At 39.5% G+C, this 22001-nt stretch overlaps 1 protein-coding gene across 1 annotated transcript in view; it reads right to left on the bottom strand.

Moving 5' to 3' along the window:
• Snd1 (staphylococcal nuclease and tudor domain containing 1) overlaps nt 1-22001 on the bottom strand; it is a 450499-nt gene that overhangs the window by 374358 nt on the left and 54140 nt on the right. Inside the window, exon 10 of the mRNA XM_090333252.1 lies at nt 8759-8872. Coding sequence (XP_090189378.1) covers nt 8759-8872 — 114 coding nt within the window. The remainder of the gene's footprint in view (nt 1-8758; nt 8873-22001) is intronic.

The following is a 22001-nucleotide window of genomic DNA, read 5'->3' as shown; positions in this document are numbered from 1 at the left end:
ACAGCTCAGGAATACATATACAGCTCAGGAATAGATATCAGTCCCTAAAATCATAAACACCTTGCTAATAAGTTCCCAGAATCGCAGAGCCTATTATACATAACAGACTTAAATGTTTGGTTTCTGAACTGAACAAAATTTTCCTAGACCAAAGCTAATTAGCCCACCAAGGAATGAAGCCTACAGTCCTGGCCTGTGAAAATGCAAAGCACTGGATGACTGCACTAAACTTGCCTTGAATATAAATGTTATGCAAAAAAAAAAAGTAATTTATCTAAACACAGTGTAGGTAGCTCTGCAATCAGTATCTCATAAATAAAGAGAGAAAGATGAAGGGAAAGCACTCTAATTGATTTTAAAATTAGTTCCAGAAAAAAAAAATAATACTCTGACAACCAACAAGGTCAACAACAGGAGGGAAAAATTATATATATATATATATATATATATATTTATATATATATATATATATCAGTAAAAAGACTTCAGTGAATCAGCATACCTGAACTACTCTGAAAAAACGATATTCAGAAAACTCTGAATAAGAGTAGAGGTGTTCAAAGAAAGCCAATTGGGGACTGATCTTCACAAGCACTTAAAATCCTGAAATTAACCCCTCTGATGGATTGAACTCAATCTGCACTGTATAATGGAATATACATTATAAGGAAAACCAGCACATGGGGAGAGACAGGGCTAGTCAACCCAACAGAAGAAACTAGACTGAAAGTAGAAGTGTGGAAGAAATGTTTACAGAAAAAGAAGTCATGTGTGACCCAGCCAGCAAACAAATAATACAATTAGGAAGCAGAAAGAAGGGGGAAAAAAAGTATAAAAATTCCCTCCTGGCAGGGGCCGGGAGTTTGGCCTAGTGGTAGAGGGCTTGCCTAGCATGCATGAAGAGCCGGGTTCGATTCCTTGGTACCACATACTTAGAAAAAGCCAGAAGTGGTGCTGAGGCTCAAGTGGTAGAGCTCTAGCCTTGAGAAAAATCCAAGGACAGTGCTCAGGCCCTGAGCTCAAGCACAGGACTGGCAAAAAAAAAAAAAAAAAAAAAAAAATCCCCCCTGGGACATTGACACACGTACACAGACTCCAGCTAAAAATGGCTATGGGAAACAAGTCAAGGGTTTAGCAGCAGATCTGAAGATGGACAGAATGACATCTACTCAAAAACACTATATGTAAGTCTTACAACTCAACAGAAACTCTAGTGTAGACATTTAATAATTGGCTAGTTTATCCACTGTTCTGCATGATTCTGAAACAGGGACCACAAAGCCTCAGTTTAGACTTCACAATGTAAACAGTATAGAATGCTACAAAAAGGAAAATCTGGGCCAGGAGTGTGGCCTAGTGGTAGAGGGCTCACCTAGCATGCATAAAGCCTTGTGTTCAATTCCTCAGAATCACATACAAAGAAAACACGGGAAGTGGCACTGTGGCTCAAGTAACAGAGCACTAGCCTTAAGCAAAAAGTATCCAAAGACAGTGCCCTAAGTTCGAGCCCCATGACTGGCAAAAAAAAAAAAAAAAGGAAAATCGACATGGCCTAAAGCAGCCTTCAAGAACCAAGGACATGCCTGACACCAGTGGCTCATAGTTATTAAGGGGATCTGGGTTCAAAGCCAGGCAGGACAAAGAAGTCTATAAGACTCTCATCTCCAATTTTCAAGACAAGGCTAGAAGTATTGTGGCTCAAGTGGCAGAGACCAGCCTTGAGCAAAAAAAGCTAAGGTACAATGCAAAGGCCTTGAGTACCTCAATACCAGTGCATGCACATACGTACACACACACACACACACACACACACACACACACACACACACACACACACACACACACACACACACACACACGAACCAGGGCAAGTATAAAAGTTCTCTCAGGAGGGGCTAGTATCATTAACTCCAAAGATTCACTGCAGCTCACAAAACTGAGAAGAAGCAAGAAATATGAACATGCGGTACAAGGAAGATTCAGATAAACTGAAAATGTAGAGCTGTGTGATAGTGATGATTAAAGGTACAGAGAAGAGAAAGATAGATCGAAGGAGGTAAATTCGGTAAGTTCAGAAAAGGATTAGCCACCAAGACACACTAGGAGACTGTTAAAATCCCACAAAAAATATTTGAAAGACAGAGGCAAGATACTGGCAAAATGGATATATAACTAAAGAAAATATAATTTGTAAGAAGGAAAAGAAAAAGCAAATCAAAGGGCAGTAAGACAGACACATGCTGTCTTCTCCAATTTAAAATTCACTTAGATCAATGGACTTTACATTTCAGAAAACTGCTAGCTATACAGACACCCAATACCTTGACATATCACAAGGACTCAGGCTCGCCCACCGGTGACCTCTCCAACTGAGGGACACACTGGAGCTATGTTTTGAGTGATAACACCTACATATAATCTTCGAAACACATTCTGAAATCTTAAATCGGTGAGCTAAGACCCACCCATAGTCTCTTAATAGTAATTTTTTCAGTTTTCTAACAAAAGAGGTTTCAAGTGTTCTCAAAAATGCCCAGATCAAACAAACTGGAAACTGGTACAGAATGCCTCTGCCAACGCTCTGACAGATTCTACGTCTTTTGATCACATTGCTGCAGTCCCCAAATCTCTCCAACGTCTTTTGATCACATTGCTACAGTCCCCAAATCTCTCCATTGGAAACCGGTGAAATGTTATATCCATTTCAAAGAGCTTTCGCTTTTCTCCAAGGTCCTTAATGCCAAGCTGGAGTCCCTCTCTAATTTGCTATTTGCCTTATTCTCCCAGTCACAAGCACAAGATCAGAGTCGGTGGGTTTATTGGTTTGCCCCCCTTCACCTGGGGACTCCAACCCCTGAGCTTTCTCTTGGTATGCATCTCAGCAGCTGCATCCGCTGCCCTGAGGATCCAAAGGTGCCAGTCATCTTGCTTTCAAAAATCTAAACTAGAGGGAATAGGTTGAGAATTACTGTTAATTTTGTCTAAATGGCAAGGCACCCTGGAGCCTTGCACAATGGATGGAGTTATCAGAGCCCCAAACAGCCCAGCCTCTAGTAAAAAGCCCTCTCAAGAATCCCAGGGTATCAATGATAATGTCCTCTACCCACCTGTCCTCTACCATCAGCCTGCCCAGGAGGCTGGAGGAAGGTCAGGACTGGGAGACAACTCCCTAAATTAGATTAGGTAAATCTTTAGGGCCTAGGTCTGAAAACATGGGGCCCTATTGTAAAAGAACCATTAAGTGTGAGTTCACAAGCGGCTGAACCACAGAACAGCGGAAATGATTAGACATGGATAGATAGCACTGGACTACCTGCAGGGGAAAGAGTCTCCTGGTTTTCACCAATTTCAAGTACTTTGTCAGGTGGGGAGGAGAAAAGGAGAGAGAAGACAGTCAGACAAGCTGAGGAAAGAAATTTGAGGAAAAGACCTACAACTAAAAGCTGAGTAAAAGCACCTGTTTTTAAGGTAAACTTTAGCTCTGTATATCTGTGCCAACTACAATAGCACGGTGAGAGCAGACTTCATGGGGGAATAAGTCAGCCCCTTCACTGGATGCCTGGGGGCTGTTTCCTTTGTCATTAACACTCCAAGTGTAACACAAAGCCCCCAGCAGCCCTGGGCAATACGGCACAAGGCTTTCCAGTTTCTGATCAAAGCCAAGCTCTCCCTGGGAAGTCTGAAGATTGCACAATGTGCTATCTCCTTTAAGGTAGCAGCTCAGAAAAGCCAGAGCCTTTCTCCAAGACTTACCACTTATTTCTTTATGGCAAACAACTGGATAAAACAAGTTCTCCCTTTAGAGACCCCTAATGCCTGTTCAGGTCTACAGGAGCACCACATGAGTTCTAAACTGGCTTTCAGCCAGAGGACAGATCTCCTAAGAGGCAAAACAATTGTACCACCAGACAAATCTAACTGGAATCCTCTAGAGGGAAATATTACCCAGTCCGATTTTCACCATTCCCACACACTTTCCATCTGCAAACCAAGCTCTAATCCAAATACAGGACCTGAGGTTACCCACCCATTCCTGGGCAATACTGGAAAGCAGCTGCCTTGGGTGGAAACAGTTCCTCTAATCACAGTGTCTTGTCCAAGCACTTCCTTTGGCTCCAATTAGAAAATAATCAGAAAGAAGTAGGCATATACTATTAGCCTCAAGCAAAATTTTGTCTCCTTGTATAATTTCAAGAGAAATGAACTTGTCTATGTGTGCAAAAAGAAAAATTCAATTTGCCCTATTACACCTCAAATTGATGAAAAATCTATATTAGCTGATGATAGGCTACAGAAGTTTCTAGGGCAGAAGGAAGTAGAACACTAAAAGGAACGCCTCCTGCTTTCTTGAAAGGCAAGCCCCAATGCCTCCTCCTCTGGAGCTCAAAAAAGAGGCTTCCCCCTGACAGGAGTGCTATATACCATCTGCCTACCCTTGAGGATGCTCACATGAAGATTTCCCTTCACCTCCTCCTTCAGCAGTCCCTTAATCGGCATGCTTTCCCACTAGGTTCTTTGGTTTAGGAAAGGTCCCAATACCCTAAAGAATCAGATCATTTATCAGGGCTATTTACCCTTGACTCCCCGCCCATGCCCCCCCCCCCCGCAAGAAAAGTGCCCAGTAACATAAGGCAATCTCCTGTTTGTTTCAAGGCCCTCCACAATTCACCTATAATGTAGTTTCGATTTCACACAAGCCTTAAGTATGTATTCAGTGTTTTTACAAGCTCAAGACCACTCTCCAACTCCCAAAACACATCCTTGACCTTTTCCTCAGATTCTCCCAGCCTGACTCTAACTAGGGCAGGAACATAGTCTTGGGCACACTGTGTTTGACGCAAGGGCACCTGGCCAATAGGACCAAGAGAGAACAGGAGCTGCAGCTCAGTTCCATTCTCTGCCAAGCATATGCCCTGTGAAAGGAAACCCTGGGGAACTAAGTAAGCATCCTTCCATAACCTGCACAAAGGGACCATGTGGACTAAAAGAGGCCCTGGCTCCAAGATCTCTTCCTTGAATACTTGACTGGGTTTCCCATGTAGCTGTAAGAATAGCTGGGATGCAATAAAGGAAACTGGAAGCCTAGGACTCCAATTACATGCCTATTGCTTGGGCTTTACGTGTAATTACAGCACCACTGGAAACTGGAGATGATTTCTTTCTCTCCATACATCTATATTATAAATCTCTCTTAACTTTACAATAAACATAGAACAGAGTCTAGCACTTTCTTTAAGAACTCTGGGGAATTCTTTAAGTAGAAAAGCAAGTACAGTAACTCTCCAGGATGAAGAGGGACTGCTGGAGCAACAGCCATAGTTTTCATTCAGTGCACCATTCCCTTCCACATCAGATCAGTTGTAATCTAGTATAAACATCTCTTGCACATGCAAAGCACTCTTTCCTATCTTGTAAGTTCAAACCATGAGCTTTTAAATCCAAACATATCATTCTCCAGCTTAAAATTCTTCAAGATAAAACTTAAAAAGCAGGCCAGGACTTTGTCTTAGTGCCTAGCATGCACCTGGTTCCATTCCTTGGTACCACATACATAGAGAAGGCCAGAAGTGGTGCTATAGCTCAAGTGGCACAGCTCTAGCCTTGAGAAAGCCCAAGGACAGTGCTAGGTCCCTGAGCTCAAGCCCAGGACTGGCAAGGGGGAGGGGGGATAACTTAAAAACATGGCATATGTCTTCAATACATGATCTTACCACTCATGGCTTTTAGCTATTCTCTATTCTAGTCACACAAAAATAATTGCAGTTCATCATACAATCCATATTCCTTCCTCCAACAGGGGATGTTAATGCAGCATGTATGATCTAGTGCTGTCTTTAGTTTCATATCATCCAGGTAACAAGACTCACATGTCACTGTCCATTCTCATTTCACAAAACTCCACTAAATTCTGTCGTCATTGCTTTCCAGGTCAAAAACTACCTTGTCCCACTAAATGTTGCTTCCTCAAAGGAACTTCTACAGTTTATGCACTTTCCTAAAACTTTACTTTTGTTCTACAACATTAATATAATGTGTGTGCTTCTCCTACTGAACTTTACAAGTTCCACAAGAACAGAGAAGTACAGTATCTGTTCACTGTCTGTTACATTCAGCAAAGTAGCTAAGTAACCAATAAATATGGATGATGATTAAACCTTTTACCTCAATTCTAGAGCTGTGCTGTCCCTAACAGTAGTCACTAGCTCATGGAGCATTAAGTCTTTGGAAGATGCTAGAAGGAATTGAGATGATGTTAAAGTATAAAATACACTTAGTAAGCTTAAGTCACTAGTAAGACTAAATAAACAATTATCTTATTAATGTTTGTATGCTCATGAAATGTTTAAGTGGTAATAGTTGGGATATTTTAAGTCAAGTATGATCCATAAAAGAGTATTTTAGTTTTAAAACAGAGTTACCTCAAATGGCCACAAACATAAGTAGCTAGCCAGTGCGGTGTATGTGACATATCCATTAGAGGAGTGTCCTTCCTCTCATTGGCTAGCTTCTCATTCTTGAATACTTGAGCACAGAACAGCTGCCCTGGAGCCTTCCCGGGGTGTCTTCCACCATCACACTCAAGGTGTGTTATATTACCTTATTTCTGATGAGATCCCTCAGTACAAGCTTCCAAAGGAATTTAATGAACAAATAATGAAAATCACTCCTCATTTCCCTTAAAAGCCATATGCTGTAGACTGTTATAGCTAAGCTCTACATAAGGATTTCTTAAAATGGAGTAAGAGCTAAGGAGTAAACAGCACAGTGGGGGGCAGGGAGGTGTAGAGAAAAAGAAAGGAAATTATATAACCAGGACGTTGCCTAAACTAAGCAATATATTCCAATAACTTTCCATCAAGCACTAGACTAAGGGAGGTACATCTTTTACCCACTGAGGAGCTCCAAAGAATCTTGGGATAACTTCAAAGTTCTCAGTTGAATGAGAACTTTATCTTACCTGAGCTAAAATACACCTAACCCCCTGAAAATCACTTACAATTCAGTTATATACTCTACTTTATCATAACGCTTTGGCTGATGATGTAGGCACAAAAATTAACATTCAAGAATTTTAGAGTTGTGGTTGCTGTGGGAACCTTCTTTCCAACTGTAGGGCACAGATGCAGAATCATGGACTACTCCCAATACTGATAAAATTGGAGATGTATATTTACTCTGTGCAATGAGGCACAGCTACAGTTACTGAGACAACCTCATTTTGGCATTTCTAGGCTTTCAATGCATTTAAATTCTCAACCTTACCACAATACTGTTTGCTGCATTAAATTGCCTTCTCTTTGGAGGAAAAAAAGAGAAAGAAATGAACTGATTGGACAGACATTCAAATTACCAGTCCTGTATGTGCTTTCTATGCCTGATCTGATTCATAGGCCAATCATGATATTTTTATTTTACTCTCATGGGCTGTCTATAAACTCACACACAAATGGAAACAGGGTATGAATCTCAACTTGTGAATATACACGACACGTATATGTGCCAAACATTGGAAAGCAAATTATATAGAGATATATAGATATATAGATAACATGTAAAAAACACACACATTCACAATTACAAAAGAGATAAATGTGAAGTGGGGGTGGGGGGAGAGAGAGGGAAGGTTTGTAGCATTCCTTTGCTTTTTACCACAATGGTTAATTTCTTAAAACTGTCCAAACACTTGCCTCTCACCCTGGCTCACAGAGAATCTACTTCTATAACTAGTCAAAAGACACTTACAGAGCCAGGCACGGTGGCTCTTGCCTACAGCCCTAGCTACTCAGGGAGGCTGAGAACTGATGATCCTGGTTCAAAGCCAGTGTGGATACTAAAGAATGTGAGACTCTTATCTCCAATTAATCACTAAAAAAATGGGAAGTGGGGCTATGGCTCAAGGGGTAGGGTGGTAGCCTTCAGCTAAAGAGCTCAGGGACAGCACCCAGGCCCAGAGCTCAAGCCCCATGAGCCACCCAAAAAAAAAAAAAAAGATACGTTAGCAAAAGGGCACTAACAAGAAAGCAAACAATGCTTGTAAAAAAAAAGCCCAAGACAATGTTCAATTCAATCCATATGTCCAACCTCTTACAATGCAGCAAGATGGGGGGACAAAAGCATAAAAAATTAAAAGAGAACAATAATTGCCAACCAACATTCTGAATATTAACTCTTGTTACTTTTCATGCAAAGAACTAATTTAGCAGTACTGAGACACTCAAGTCAGATACCTTGATCATGTAAGCATGTTACAGACAAAAGATTGAACAAATAGAGCAGTCAGTATACTAAGTAAGAGTTACCACTTTCAAAAGATATGAGTGGATAACGACAGAAAGCACATACACAAAGATCTACTCTTGTCCAACAGCAAAAACTAGCAAATCAAAATTATCAGCAGAAACAGATCCTGCTATCATGTGAGTGACACACGGACTTTTTTGTTCCTCTCCTTAATCCTGGAAAAATTAAGGTCTTGTCAATAAATAAATCATATCAGCTATCTCACAAATCCCTTCTTAACTGTGCTCAAACCCCCCTCAGGAAGTGTCAATAGTGCCCATCTCTGAAACGTAGCAGAGCAGCGGGTATGGTCCAGGAGACATGGAGACCTATGCAACAACTCTCAAGCTGCAAAGACTAGGAAATAATGTTTTGAAGATTTAAAATACTTACCCTTTTGCATTCTCATCATATATGGTACCATATTTAATTCTGCAGCTCCTTCTCTTAGACTTTTATAAAGAGACTATTGTCTCACCTGTGTGTTTTCCCCCTCCAGCCTTGGGGGTCGGATGCTGGACAGATGAATGGTCTTATAGTCTCCAGAGTTGAGCTTCACAACAATGGCATCAGCATTCAGAACTTGCATCACCTGCAAGTGAAAAGCCAAAAATGCTTCAATGCTGACCATCACACATCAAGGAGCCAGGCCCATCACAATTACTAACAGAGAGATCAACAACTATTTGGGGTAGATCCAATACCATCCTTCATCAGGCCACAATGCATAATGCATATTGCAAACTATGTAATCATCTCAGATTCCTAGAGACCTTATTACGACTTCCCAATGAGGGATAAAATCTGTAATATTCACAAAGATAGTCAATCTTGTTTTGGGCCCCGACCAACATATATGGTTAACTGTAAAGCTTAAGGAACAAAAAAAAAAATTTAGTCTCTACATGTTATTGGAGATTTTCCTTGAAACAAGTGTTAAAAATAAAATCAAACCCTCTATGTTTCACTATGAATCTAGCTGAGTGTTTACATAGCATGCACGAAGCCCTGGATTCAATCCCTCAGTACCACAAACACAAAAAAAGGTGGAAGTGGTGCTGTGGCTCAAGTGGAAGAACACTATCCTTAAGAAAACTCAAGAACAGTGCCCAGGCCCTGAGTTCAAGGCCCAGGACTGGTAAAGACACAAAAAGACTCCAAAAGGCAAGTGAAGGGCAAAAGAATTGAATTGTCATCTCAGCAGAGGAAAGGAAAAACTCAGCTGCTAATTTCAGAGATAGAAACATTAAATTACAAAGATGCTACCTCCACTACATTAAAAGCCACCTTTTAAGAGCACTTCTATGGATATGTTTGTTTTTGGAATCCACAATCATTAACATTGCTCCCTATTTCTCAGCTAAAAACTATTAACTTCCAGTCTGGGGTACAAGGATACCCATTTGAAGGGCAAAAGCACAAATATTCCTCTGTGAAGGTTATTAGAACATTTCATACAGAATAAATTCCATTCAAACTGGGACAGTGCCACATCGGGGTTATAACTAGACCCCATAATACAGCCAGCAGTCTACAATTCACCCAATTATATTCAGACCCTGTTGTTTCAAGGCTGTTTGGTATTGTTTCAAGCAATACTTTGCTACAAGGTAGCTGCTGACTACAAAACACTTTCACCATCCACTCCATCTGCAGAATGAAAATCAAACTCTTCTATGCTTCAATCAGGCCCCCATTAGGAACCACCAGGTGGCTGAACTATAGGGTCAGCTGCCACACAGGGATGGTAGACTGGCAAAATCTCTCTCTTCTTTTATGCATAAAACAAAAGCAGCTAGACTCTCTTTTGCCATAATGGATGTCACACTGGTAAGCATCTTAAAGAAGGTCTATTTCCTAGAAGAACTATTTTTCAGAACAAAATACTCATATCTATTTGCAGACTCCTCTAAAAGCATCTATTCTCTATCTTTCCAAAAAAAAATCAGCCAATCACAATACCAAAAGAATAAACAATGCCCTAGAGGACAAACTGAAGAAAGAGCAAGAACCAAAAATGAGTGAGAAATTATGCATGACAAAGAATGGCAGGAGAAAGGCCCATCAAAAATTTCAAAAAACATTATGAAAAAGACAAGATGAAGTCAGGAGCTGATGGTTCATTCCTACAATCCTAGGTACTCTGGAGGCTGAGATCTAAGAATCACATTTCAAAGCCAGACCTTGCATGCCGATATCTTGAGTTCACCTGGGGGGGGGGGGGAGAGGCTGAAGCCAGAACTGGAGGTATGGCTCAAGTTGTAGAGTACCATTCCTGAATGGGGGGATGGATGGAGAAGAAACTGAGCAAGAGCAGGGGAGCCCTTGCTTACACAAGAGGAAGAAGGAGAGAAGAGAGAGGGGGAAGAGAGGGAGAAAGATGGGAAAAGGAAAGGGAGGAAGAGGGGGAAGGGGAATGGAGAGGGAGGAGGGGCTGAATCACGCTGTATAATGAAGGAGCTGAAGAGATTAGGAAGAGGAGGAAATTTTTTTAATTTTCTAGTATGCATAGGACTTATAACTCTGAAAGCAGAAAAGGACAGCCTAAAATAACAATAACCATTTTTCTATAACCTTTCATGACAGATTTGAAAAGTGAAAAGACAAAACACTAAAGCCCAGACAGGGCAGAACCAAAATTCACCTTGACAAAAAAGCTTGATCAAGACTCAAGGGTAATGAAAAGCTGGTATGTGGTCACACTACTCCATAGCCAGTGCTGATTACCCAGGTCAGAAGGGTATCGGATGCTCTAAATCAAAGAGCCCTTTATGCTGAAACAAAAACATCATCTTAGAACCTAAAAACCACCAGAAAGGTACAACTAGAAATACTGATTCGCTAACAGAAAACAAGGGGAAATCTCATTTGTTACCATCTATTCACACTGGTGCCAGGTGAAAATGCCTAATGATACCAAATGTGGACAACTGTTCAAAATAGAAAAGCCTGGGCAAATGACTTCACGAAGGCTTCACAAATTCCACACTTTTGTGAAAGGAAAATGGGTAATAGAATATTTGGAGGGTGAAGTTTCCATGGTATATGCTACTCATAACCCAGCAAAACAGCTAGCCTAGCAAATCAATGTAAGTCTTCCTTCAAAAGGATACCCAAAGGATAATAAGATAATCTTGAGGCATCTCAAATGCACACGTCTCATCATATCTCCAAAATCTCAGTGTTGGATAGATCTACATCTCCTCTCAGACCCTAACTAACTCTTATTGAACAGGTGATTGCCAAAATCACAGGAAAATTCTTATAATCAAGACTGAGAAATATAGTGACATTCTCTAGTGTTCCAGTCATGCTCAGCAAGGAAGTACACTAGAGAAAGTATCGAAATGCTCACACCTTCACTCCAATCCTGGGAACATCTTAGCACACCCCATGACAAGGTACTGGTTATTCGTCAGCCCTTACATGTGTTAGAGTAGCAGCAGAAAAATGGATTCTCAGTGTTGTAAATTTTAGGCCACAGCAACAGACTCTGCTAGGCATCTCCCTGATTAGAAACCTCCTCTTCAGAAACTACGTACTGTGTGACACTGACAGCAAGAGAAGACTCTCTGAGGAAGAGGGAATGGTGAGCCCATGCATGTGTCCACATACATGCATATGAAAAGTTCATGGCTTTCTGTTCCTGTGTCATTATTATCCAGACAGACACAGAATAAGTAATAAAACACTGGTTATAATCACACACTTTGCAATAACTAAAATGCAGAGTAGATTATTTTTACAAATTCCTGCTCATCAGCAGTGATATTTCTGAGGGCACTTTTCATCAACATAATTGAAACATGCCCTCACTGCTCACTTTCTCCATCACCCTCATGTACAAAGACCAGATCACTTAAGACTTGGGAGCAGAAATCTGTGCGGAATAAGCCACTAGCAGGTCTCAAGAGAGATGTACTAAACCCAATTTCATCCCCATCTCTTCAAGTCTAATTTCAAAGAAAAAAATAGTTTAATGATGACATAGTAGTGTAAGCTAAAGGTTGCCACAAGTCAAGAAAACTACTGAATTTTGTCAGAGGAAGTAGACATCCATCTTTCTCTCTTTGACACCCAGCCACATTGCCTCTGTACACAGTCCACCCATAGTGCTTTCTGGATAGACAAAGCTGCTGTTTGGTTTCTTAAGAGCACACACAAGCTGACCAAAAAACAAACAAACAAAAAACTAACATACACAACTGCCAATATCTCCAACACTGCCTCTACACTAAGTACCAGATAGAAGCAAAGGACTATAAGCCCAACGTGGTTTCTATGGGCACTACCTTTGACAAGGTTAATGAAAATAAGATACACATTGCCTTCTACCTCCCTGTTGTCATGAAATCCTCCTCCCTAAGGTTATGTACTATGTCTAGCCTTCCCAGTGCCTCACTAAGTGGAGTGATCACCCTTGAGCTCAAAATATCCACACATACACATAGACACATCACAAAAAATGAAAGCACTGCTAGACATCTAAGCACAATCAGACCAGATATTATAAATATTTAAAAAGAAATCAACATCATACAAATTTCAACAGGGAAAAGCCTCTAAATACCTGACCAGAATTTCTCAAAAATTTTCAAGGCCTTTTAAGAAAATAAGGAAAGTCTGACACTCTATCATATCCCAAAAGAGCCTAAGGAAATAAAACAACTAAGGCAATGTGGTATCCTTGAAGAAAAAAAGGACATTCAAGGAAAACTAAAGAAACCCAAACAAAGTAAATACTTCAACTAATAAGAACTTTGTAGATACTGAGGCATTCATTATAACAAATGAACCTCACTCATATAAAATATTTCCACAGAAATCTATAGGAAACAGGCCACTAACAGGACTCAAGAAAGATGCAGTAAATCCTATTCCATCCCCATCTCTTCAAGTCTAACTGCAAAGAGAAAAATAGTTTAACACTGACATAGTGTAGGCTAAAGGTTGCACAGTCCAGAAAAATACTGAGGAAGTAGACATCTATCTTTCAGCAAAATTGGGCTGGTTGTAGGTGGGTGATGTGAAAATTATCTAAAGTATATGTTCTAAAACTGTCTAAAACTTTTTTAAAACAAGGTAAATATTTTCTTAAATCTCTGATTTTAAGTCAGCAAATTGTTTGGTAATAATAAAAGCTACAAAGTCTTGTCTTTTCTCTTCCATGCAGGAGGACCTTTTCTAGCCAGACTCCCTCACAATTTCCTTTTAACCTAAAAATTATATGATCAAATACAGTCAGGAGCTATTATTTGGTTGTCCTTATAACTTTTCTTTAGACTTAGGAAAATATAATGTGAAGCTATCTAAGCAATACCAAAAATCTAGCTTAAAAATCTTATCAGAGGGGCCAGGAGCATGGCCTAGTGGTTGATTGCTTGCCTAGCATGAATGAAGACCTGCATTGGATTCCCTGGTACCACATAAACAGAAAAAGGTAGAAGTAGCACTGTGGTTCAAATGGAAGAATGCTAGCCTTGACAAAGCCCAAAGACAGTGCCCAGGTTCTGAGTTCAAGTCCCAGGACTGGCAAAAAAAATCTTATCAGAATGCATTTTCATTCAACACAATAGTAGAAGATATATCCACAACAATTAAGCAAGAAAAAATCAGAAAAAAAAACATCTAAATTAGAAAGGGGGGGGAACAAAATGCATTTATTACTCTCATGTGATATAGTCATAGAAAATTTTAATGGTTTCATGCTGTTAAAAGACACAAATGAATTCACAAACTACAATTCAAATTCAATACCCAGTATCACTTCCATTTCTATAGGCTAACAACAATACAAAAGAATGGACATAGTAATGGAAATATAAACATAACTATATAGACATAAAAACCTATGACTCTATGGACATAATGTTTTATTTCATAAATTAATGTTTCTATGACATACAAACCCTTAGCCTAATTTTGATTAAGTTCTAAATACTAAGTCCCAGTGATTGTAAATAGAGATTCCCTTCTTGAACACTTGTTTCTTAAACTTGTCATTTAAAATATGATGTAAAAATCAACGTTAATAAATTCTTTAATAAAAAAGCCAAAGAAATAATAATAATACAAAAGAGAAATACATTTCCAATAGCATCAAATAGGAAAAATACCCAGAATGAACCAAGGAAATTAAAAACTTATAACTATAGAACAATGCTGAAAGATAATAAAGACAGCAAAGCCGGGCAAGGTAGCTCACACCTGAAATCCTAGCTACTCGGGAGGCTGAGATCTAAAGATCAAGGTTCAAAGCCAAACAGGGCACAAAAGGACCCAAGACTCTTATTTCCAATTAACCTCTAGAAAACAGGAAGTGGAATAGGCTCAAGGATAGGACGGTAGCCTTAAGCTGAAGAGCTCAGGCACAGCGCCCAGACAAGTTCAAACCCCATGACTCACCAAAAAAATTTAAAAAGAAAAAAGATAACAGATGAAAAGAAACAAATTCTATGATTAGGGACTGAAGGCTTAAGACTGTCAAGATATTAATACCAAAGTGATTTAAAGACATAATATTTCTTATCAAGATCCTAAAGATATTTCTTCTTTTCAATTACGAGAGATATGTATTTGCCTTGTGTATTTGTATTTAATATGCAAATAAAGATTACCAGAGGCCATGCTAATCTAAAGTATATCATTCCAATTTCAATGTAGGAGCTGCTGAAGTCAGCACCCAAGGACAATTTTTGCAGAACTAGAACAACCCAAGGATAGGGTGGAAGCCTGGAGCTGAAGAGCTCAGGACAGTGCCCAGGTTGAGTTTAAAAAAAAAAAAAAGAAAAAAGAATGTCAATAGAATAATAGGAAAGGGACAGTTTTTTGGCCAATGATGTTAAGAAGCAGAATACCCACAAGCAAAAGAAACTAAATTAAACCTTAACCAAATGCCATTCATAAAAACTGACTCAAAATGGACCCATAACTTAAATATAAAAACTGTAAGTATGATAGCATAAGCTATCATAGGGAGAAAAAAAAAACCTTATATCATAGTTTATTGGATATGACACCAAAAACAGATAACCACAAAAATAAACACATTACACTTCCCATAACAGAGTTGCAGGGTCCATGGTGTAAGTTACCAAGCTGCTAGAAAGTTGTGCTTTCTTTCCAGCTGTTTACCTACTCCCTGGGAAAAGTAGTAGCTCTCTGTAGCATTATGGACTTACAGTGGAACCAAATTTTTGCCATTAACAACTGGCATTATATTGAACTATACATGAGAAATCAATCAGAAATAATTTTTTTTTACTTTCAAAACAAAATAAACACATTACATCACCTAAAAAAAATGGCCTGGCATAGTCACTCACACCTATAATCCTAGCTACTCAGGAGGCTGAGATCTGAGGATCCCAGCTCAAAGCCAGCTGGGGCACTAAAGTCCATGAGACTCTTATCTCCAATTAACCAATAGAAAACTGGAAGTGGCTTTGTGGCTCAAGGGGTAGGGAGGTAGCCTTGAGCTGAAGAGCTCAGGGACAATGCCCAGGCCCAGGGGTAGGGTAGTAGCCTGAGCAGAAGAGCTCAGGGACAATGCCTAGGCCAAGAGTTCAAGCCCCACGACCAACCAAAAAAAAAAAACAAAACAAAACAATAGCAAAAACATTTCTAACAGAATAAAAGGCAATCTACAGAATGAGACCACAATTCCAACTCATATGTCAAACATGACATTAATATTGAGAATATATAGCATTCCTAATATTTAGCAATGAAATAACACAGTGATTTGAAAATAGGCAAAAGGGTCTGGAATGTAATTTAAATGGTAAACAACCTATCTAGCAAAGCAGGGCACTGAGTTCAAACCGAATGCCACCAAAATAAAATGAAACAAAGCAAATCATGCTTTTAAAAGGTGGAAAGGCAAATGTTCCTTAACACACAGCAGCACAAAAATAATTTTTTGACTATCAAATAATGAGTTTATTTATACGCTGGAACAACTAAATATTCACATGCATCTTTCACTGAGTGATGTTACAGGTGGTGGCTGACATAGAACTGGGACAAGAAATCCCTTGGTTGTGGTGCTTCTATTTCATGGAAAAGCCACATAACATGTGTCCACTGTTTCCACACTAATCATTTCCTCCAATTCTATCTTGCCCTTAATCAACACAAGATTGACCATTCTGGGGTCTGTGATCCAGGCACCCAGGCATTCTTCATAAATATCTCTCCAGCTTTATTCTGCCTGTTTCACACCGATGTCTAGCTGGGATACGTGCATGGCGTTCTCAACGCCCCCCCTCCCTAGACACCACACATCCTCTGGCCTCATTCAAGTCCCAACTGAAAATGGGATTCACTGAGGAGCTGACAGCCCCAGTGATGGCCTGCCATAAGGCCGTGAGCCACCATCTTGCTAAAACATAAAAACTACCGGAAATAATTTAACCAAACATAGTCAAACAACTTAAACAGCCATTCCCTTAAGAGAGATCTATAGAGGCTATACAAACAGAAAACGTGCTCAGCACCACTAATCCATTTGGGTAGGCTTATATTAAAACTACAATGAAATACTGTACCAATTCCTAACAACTAGAATAACTTCTATCAAAACCACACAACTACATGCATTAATTAATTAATTAATCAATTAAGACAGGGATAGAAACCCTTGGTGAAAATGTAAGGTGGTACAGTTAATCAATTCCTTACAAAAACATAAATAGTACAACTACCAGCAACTCTACTTCTGGGTACATACTCAAAGGAATTGAAAACAGATCTTTAAAAGTATATTCATGTGGTGATATTTCTAGGAGCACTGCTCACAACAGTTAAGAGGTAGAAGGAACTCACATCTACATATAACTAGACAACCTTAAAATGTATGTGTATATACAATACTGTTACGCCTTAAAAAGCAAGGAAATCCTGACACATGCTATGACATGGTCGAACCTTGAAGACATTACATTAAGTTAAGCTAGTCATGAAGCTACTTATATCTGTTACTTAGAACAGTCAAGAATCACACTGACAAAAAGAATAATAATAGTTGCCAGGGATTAGTGAAAGGAGAACAGGAGAAGGGGCAATTACCGTTTGATGGTAGTTTAGTTTGTAAGAGCAAACATTCTGGAAATGGATGGTGATGATGCACAACAGTATAAATATACCTAATACTACTGAACTGAATATGTAGAAAGAACAGGTTGGCAACTGGTGGCTCCCTCCTATAATCCTAGCAACTCATAAGGCTGAGATCTGAGAATTTCAGTTCAAAGCCAACCTAGGCAGAATAGTCTATGAGTCTCTTTATCTTTGAGTAATTAGTAAAAGCTAAAGGAGAGGCATGGCTCAAGTAGTAGAACACAGCCTTATGTTAAAAAAAAAAAGGCAAGAAAGAACAGAGGCCCTGAGTTTAAGTCTCAGTGCCAGCAAAAGAAAGGGAAAGAGAAAGAGAAAGGGAAGAGAAGGAAAGAGTTAAGACAAGAAGTAGAGGACCGGGAGTTTGGCCTAGTGGTAAGAGTGCTTGCCTAGCATGCACAAAGACCTGGGTTCAATTCCTCGGTACCACATACATAGAAAGAAAAAAAAAAAGTCAGAAATGGTGCTGAGGCTCAAGTGGTAGAGCTCTAGTCTTGAGAAAGTCCAAGGACAGTGCTCAGGCCCTGAGCTCAAGCCCAGGACTGGCCAAAAAAAAAAAAAAGACAAGAAGAAGAGGTATGGCTCATGGCTATAAATTCAAGGCCCTGTACTGACAATGAATAAATAAACCAACAAACACATAAAGTTAAGACAGTAAACTAAATGTCCAATGAATTTTACCACAAGACAAAAACTGGGTGGGAAACCCCTCAGAGGTTGTTAATATAGTGTATCTAGAGCTAAGATGCTAAATGACTGGAGTTTAAAGCAAAACCATTTACAATGTAAAATCTACTGCATCCATGGACAGTATAGAACTTGATCTTCAAAATGGACTGGGCTTATAGAAATTCCCTTCTTGAATACTTGGTTTGTTAAATACATCATTTGAAATATGATGTAAAAAATCAATGTTGTTAAATTCTTTAATTAAAAAAAAAAATAGACGGGGCTATCAATGCCTGTCAACTACTTTCTGCTCCCAAGAGAACCAACCATACAGGGTAAAGCTCCTTGAAGGCAAGTATCGCTTCTAGATTTTTTTTTCTCTAAGTACAATTTCAGGGCAGTTTCAGCTATCACACGAGGGCAGAAAATCTAGCAAGAAGCCTCTAAGAAACAGGGCATGAGAAGATACTTCTTGAGGACATGCTTCCAGTCTCCCTCCCCCCAATAGTGCTATTCAGGTCTGTGAAATCTGCAAAGCCCACAGATCCAGCAGCAGGGACAGGGAAGCCAAGCCACGTGCTCAGGGGACCATATGGCTACAAACAGCATAGATCAGCTAAAACGCCACGGGGAAGGCAGGCAGGGAACTGGCAGGCCACGACAGGCACAAAAGTCTCAGGCAGGCTCAGCTAATCGCTGTGAAGGGAACATGCTTCTCTACTAACCTAGAGAGACAAGGTGAGCCCTCCCTTGCATTTCTTCCCTTGTAAAATAAAACTGCTTAAGCTGCCTTAAGCTGACAATGGAAACCAGTCTTTCAACAGACCACAGTTTAATTTCTAGGTTCTCAAACTGAGCTTCTTGGCCAAATATTCATCTACATCTTTGTATTGGTTCCAGAAATCAACTATGCGGCCCCAAAGGTACCAGAAGAAATCAGGCATTTAACTTGTTTTAGCCATGTCTTGTACAACTTGATGGGGGGAGAGAATCCAGGTCTCACAGTCAGATGATCCTCAGAACAGACCTAATTCAGCAAAGCCTACAAGACTTTTAGTCTATGGGTATGAAGGTCTCAGGTACCTGACAACTTTCTATATGAGTTCCTGAACATGTTTCGGGGCATTATAAATATGCACTGTGTGAAATGACTACAGAACTACAGCTGGATTCCAGTTATGAAAACGAATACACATAAATTTTCCCCTTTTAATTCAATGCTGATATCCAGTGTTCTACAAGACATATTGGCAAACTATTACCCACAGCTCACTTCACAGAAACCATGTAGCCTATAAAGCCTACAGTATTTACCATTCATTCCTTTCAGAAAAAATTAGCCAACCACTGGTGTGTTCTGTAACATAGGAAAAGATAAACTCACTCAATGGCATATACTAGTTGGCATTTCTGAATAGCTATTTATTAATTGTGCTTTAAATCATTTCTAAAGAAATAACTGCCATTTACAGAGAGATTTATTCTACTTTCTAATAATAGAAAAATCAACAACATGAATATCAACCTGTTGAGAACTGGTTAAATAAATTATCATGCAGCTTCATATTGGAGTATTATGTACCAGTTAAAGAAATGTAAAGATTTATTTTGTTCCCTCCGTAAACACCTCTAAATAAAAATATTGAGATCTGGTGGGCACTGGTGGCTTACACTTATAAATCCTAGCTACTCAGGAGGCAGAGACCTGGAGGGTCAAAGTTTAAACCCAACTTAGGCAGAGAAGTCTAGAAACTCCATCTCTCAACAGCAGCAGACTACTTGGGTGGCAGGATGCCAACCATGAGCAATAAGCCAAATGAGCTCACAGCCTTGAGTTCAACCAGGGGAAGGGGAGACCATACATCTATTTAACCCAGTATTCATCTATCTACATAAGAGGATGGATATAATGGGAGAGAAGAATACTGCCATAAGACAGCTTTACCTATATTTCTATGTAAACATATCTGGAAGCTTTAATCTGTGAAATAAATGACTTCACAGGTTCATAAAAGCTAAATTCTGAGCCAATGAGAAGAAACCACCAATCTGGTATATGCTCAGAGCCCCAGCAATCCCCGCCCCTCCCCCACCACGCCCAGAGCCAGCTTAACAAAAGACTCAGAAACTGCCAAATGAGGAATCTCATTTGGTAGGTATGATAGTGGGGATAAACACTAGAATTGATTTCAAATTTAAGAAGCTTCTGGATTTGAATCCATACATAGACTGTGCTTCTTCTTTTTCTTCTGGTGCCAGTATTGAGGTTTAAACTCAGAGCCCCACTCTCTCTTGTAGCCATTTTCACTTAATACTTGTTGATACTCCACCACTTGAGCCACACTTCCACTTCTGATTTTTTTGCTAACTGGAAATAAGGGTCTTGTGGACTCTTTTGCTGGGGCTGGGTTCGAACCATGGTCTTCAGATCTCAGCCTCCTCAATAGCTAGATTACAAAAGTGAGCCATCTGCACCCAGGAGGTTCAGTGCTTCTAACACAGAATTTTAATACCTCAAGCAAGAGTCATCAAATATCTGAGGGAAGACTCTTGTATGAAAAATAAAGGAACAAAATAACCAAAGGTGGGTAAGGGAAAACACAGAATATGCAGGAATAATCTCAAAAACATTAAGATAAATTCCTCAGAAAGCAAAGAGATGGTCTGAAAGAAATAGCTATTTTGATAAAAATAAAGGAGAAAAAACATTCAGAGAACAGAACTCTTAGAAATATTAAGCACGGTGGGGGGAAGGGAAATGGGTACCAAGACATGTGAAAGGGTATCAATGTATGTGAATTAATGCACCTTCTATCTGGCAAATATCATGTAACCCTTTTACTAATTACAATAAAAAAAATAAAAACAGAAAAAAAAATATTAAGCACAGTACCATAAATACTTAATATAAAGACTGAAGGATGAACAGAAAGAAATCTAAAAGAAACAAAAGGCCAAGAGACCCACCTATCATTAAAAGTTCAAGGCAAGCCTGAGCTCCATTGAGATCCTATTTCAAAAACCAAAAAAAACAAAACAAAAAAAAATAGGAAGAAAAAAAATGGAGCGAACCAAAAAGTCCAATATCTAAATAAAAGCAGTTCTTAGAAAGGGCAGAAGAAAGAAACTTAGATGGAAATCAACAAAAGAGCTGAAAAACAAAGTTTCTGAAAAAAGTTAAAACATTGAAGCACAAAATGCTCATGTACTGGTAACTAAAGCTATACTGTTCTGAAACAGTAGAACATTCGGAGCAAAAACTCTCAGCCACCAAGCACCTGGTGGCTCACGCCTGTAATCATAGTTACTCAGGAGGCTGAGATCTAAGGATCACCATTCAAAGCCAGCTAAGTCCTACAGACTCTTATTTCTAATTTACCACCAGGAAACCCAAAGTGGCAAGCTGTGGTTCAAGTGGAGAACACTAACCTTGAGCTGAAGAGCTCAGGGACAACACCCAGGTCCAGAGTTCAAGCCCCAGGACAAAATTAAAAAGAAAGAAAAGAAGGAAAGGAGGAAGGGAAGGAGAGAGGGAGGGAAAAGAGGGAGCAACCAAGCCCAGTTAAATCCTTGTAGGAAGGAAAGAAAGGGAGAAAAGAAAAAACAAGAGGGAAGGAGAGGGGAAAGAACAGAAAACCACACCCTAGTAGCTTACCAACAACCAAGTACCTAACACCTTAACAATTCTGATGGAAAATGACTTCTGAAAGAAAAATCTATACTCAACCAAATTATCAACCAAATTTAAGTAGAAAATAGTAATGATCTCTGAAAATTTACCCTGCAGGCACATTAGCCATGAAGTCAGAGAAAATCTGTGTCACCAAAATAAAGCAGTTAAGTCATAAAGTAAAAGACATGGAATCTAGCAAACATAACTCCAACCTGAGAGCAATGCAAAGAACTCCTCCTGATAGCTTTTTAACAGGAAAAAA

Source organism: Megascapheus bottae, chromosome 5 (genome assembly GCF_031878675.1).
Source record: "Megascapheus bottae isolate mThoBot1 chromosome 5, mThoBot2.hap1, whole genome shotgun sequence".
NCBI classification, from domain to species: Eukaryota; Metazoa; Chordata; class Mammalia; order Rodentia; family Geomyidae; genus Megascapheus; species Megascapheus bottae.
This window is presented reverse-complemented; position numbering and strand designations above follow the sequence as displayed.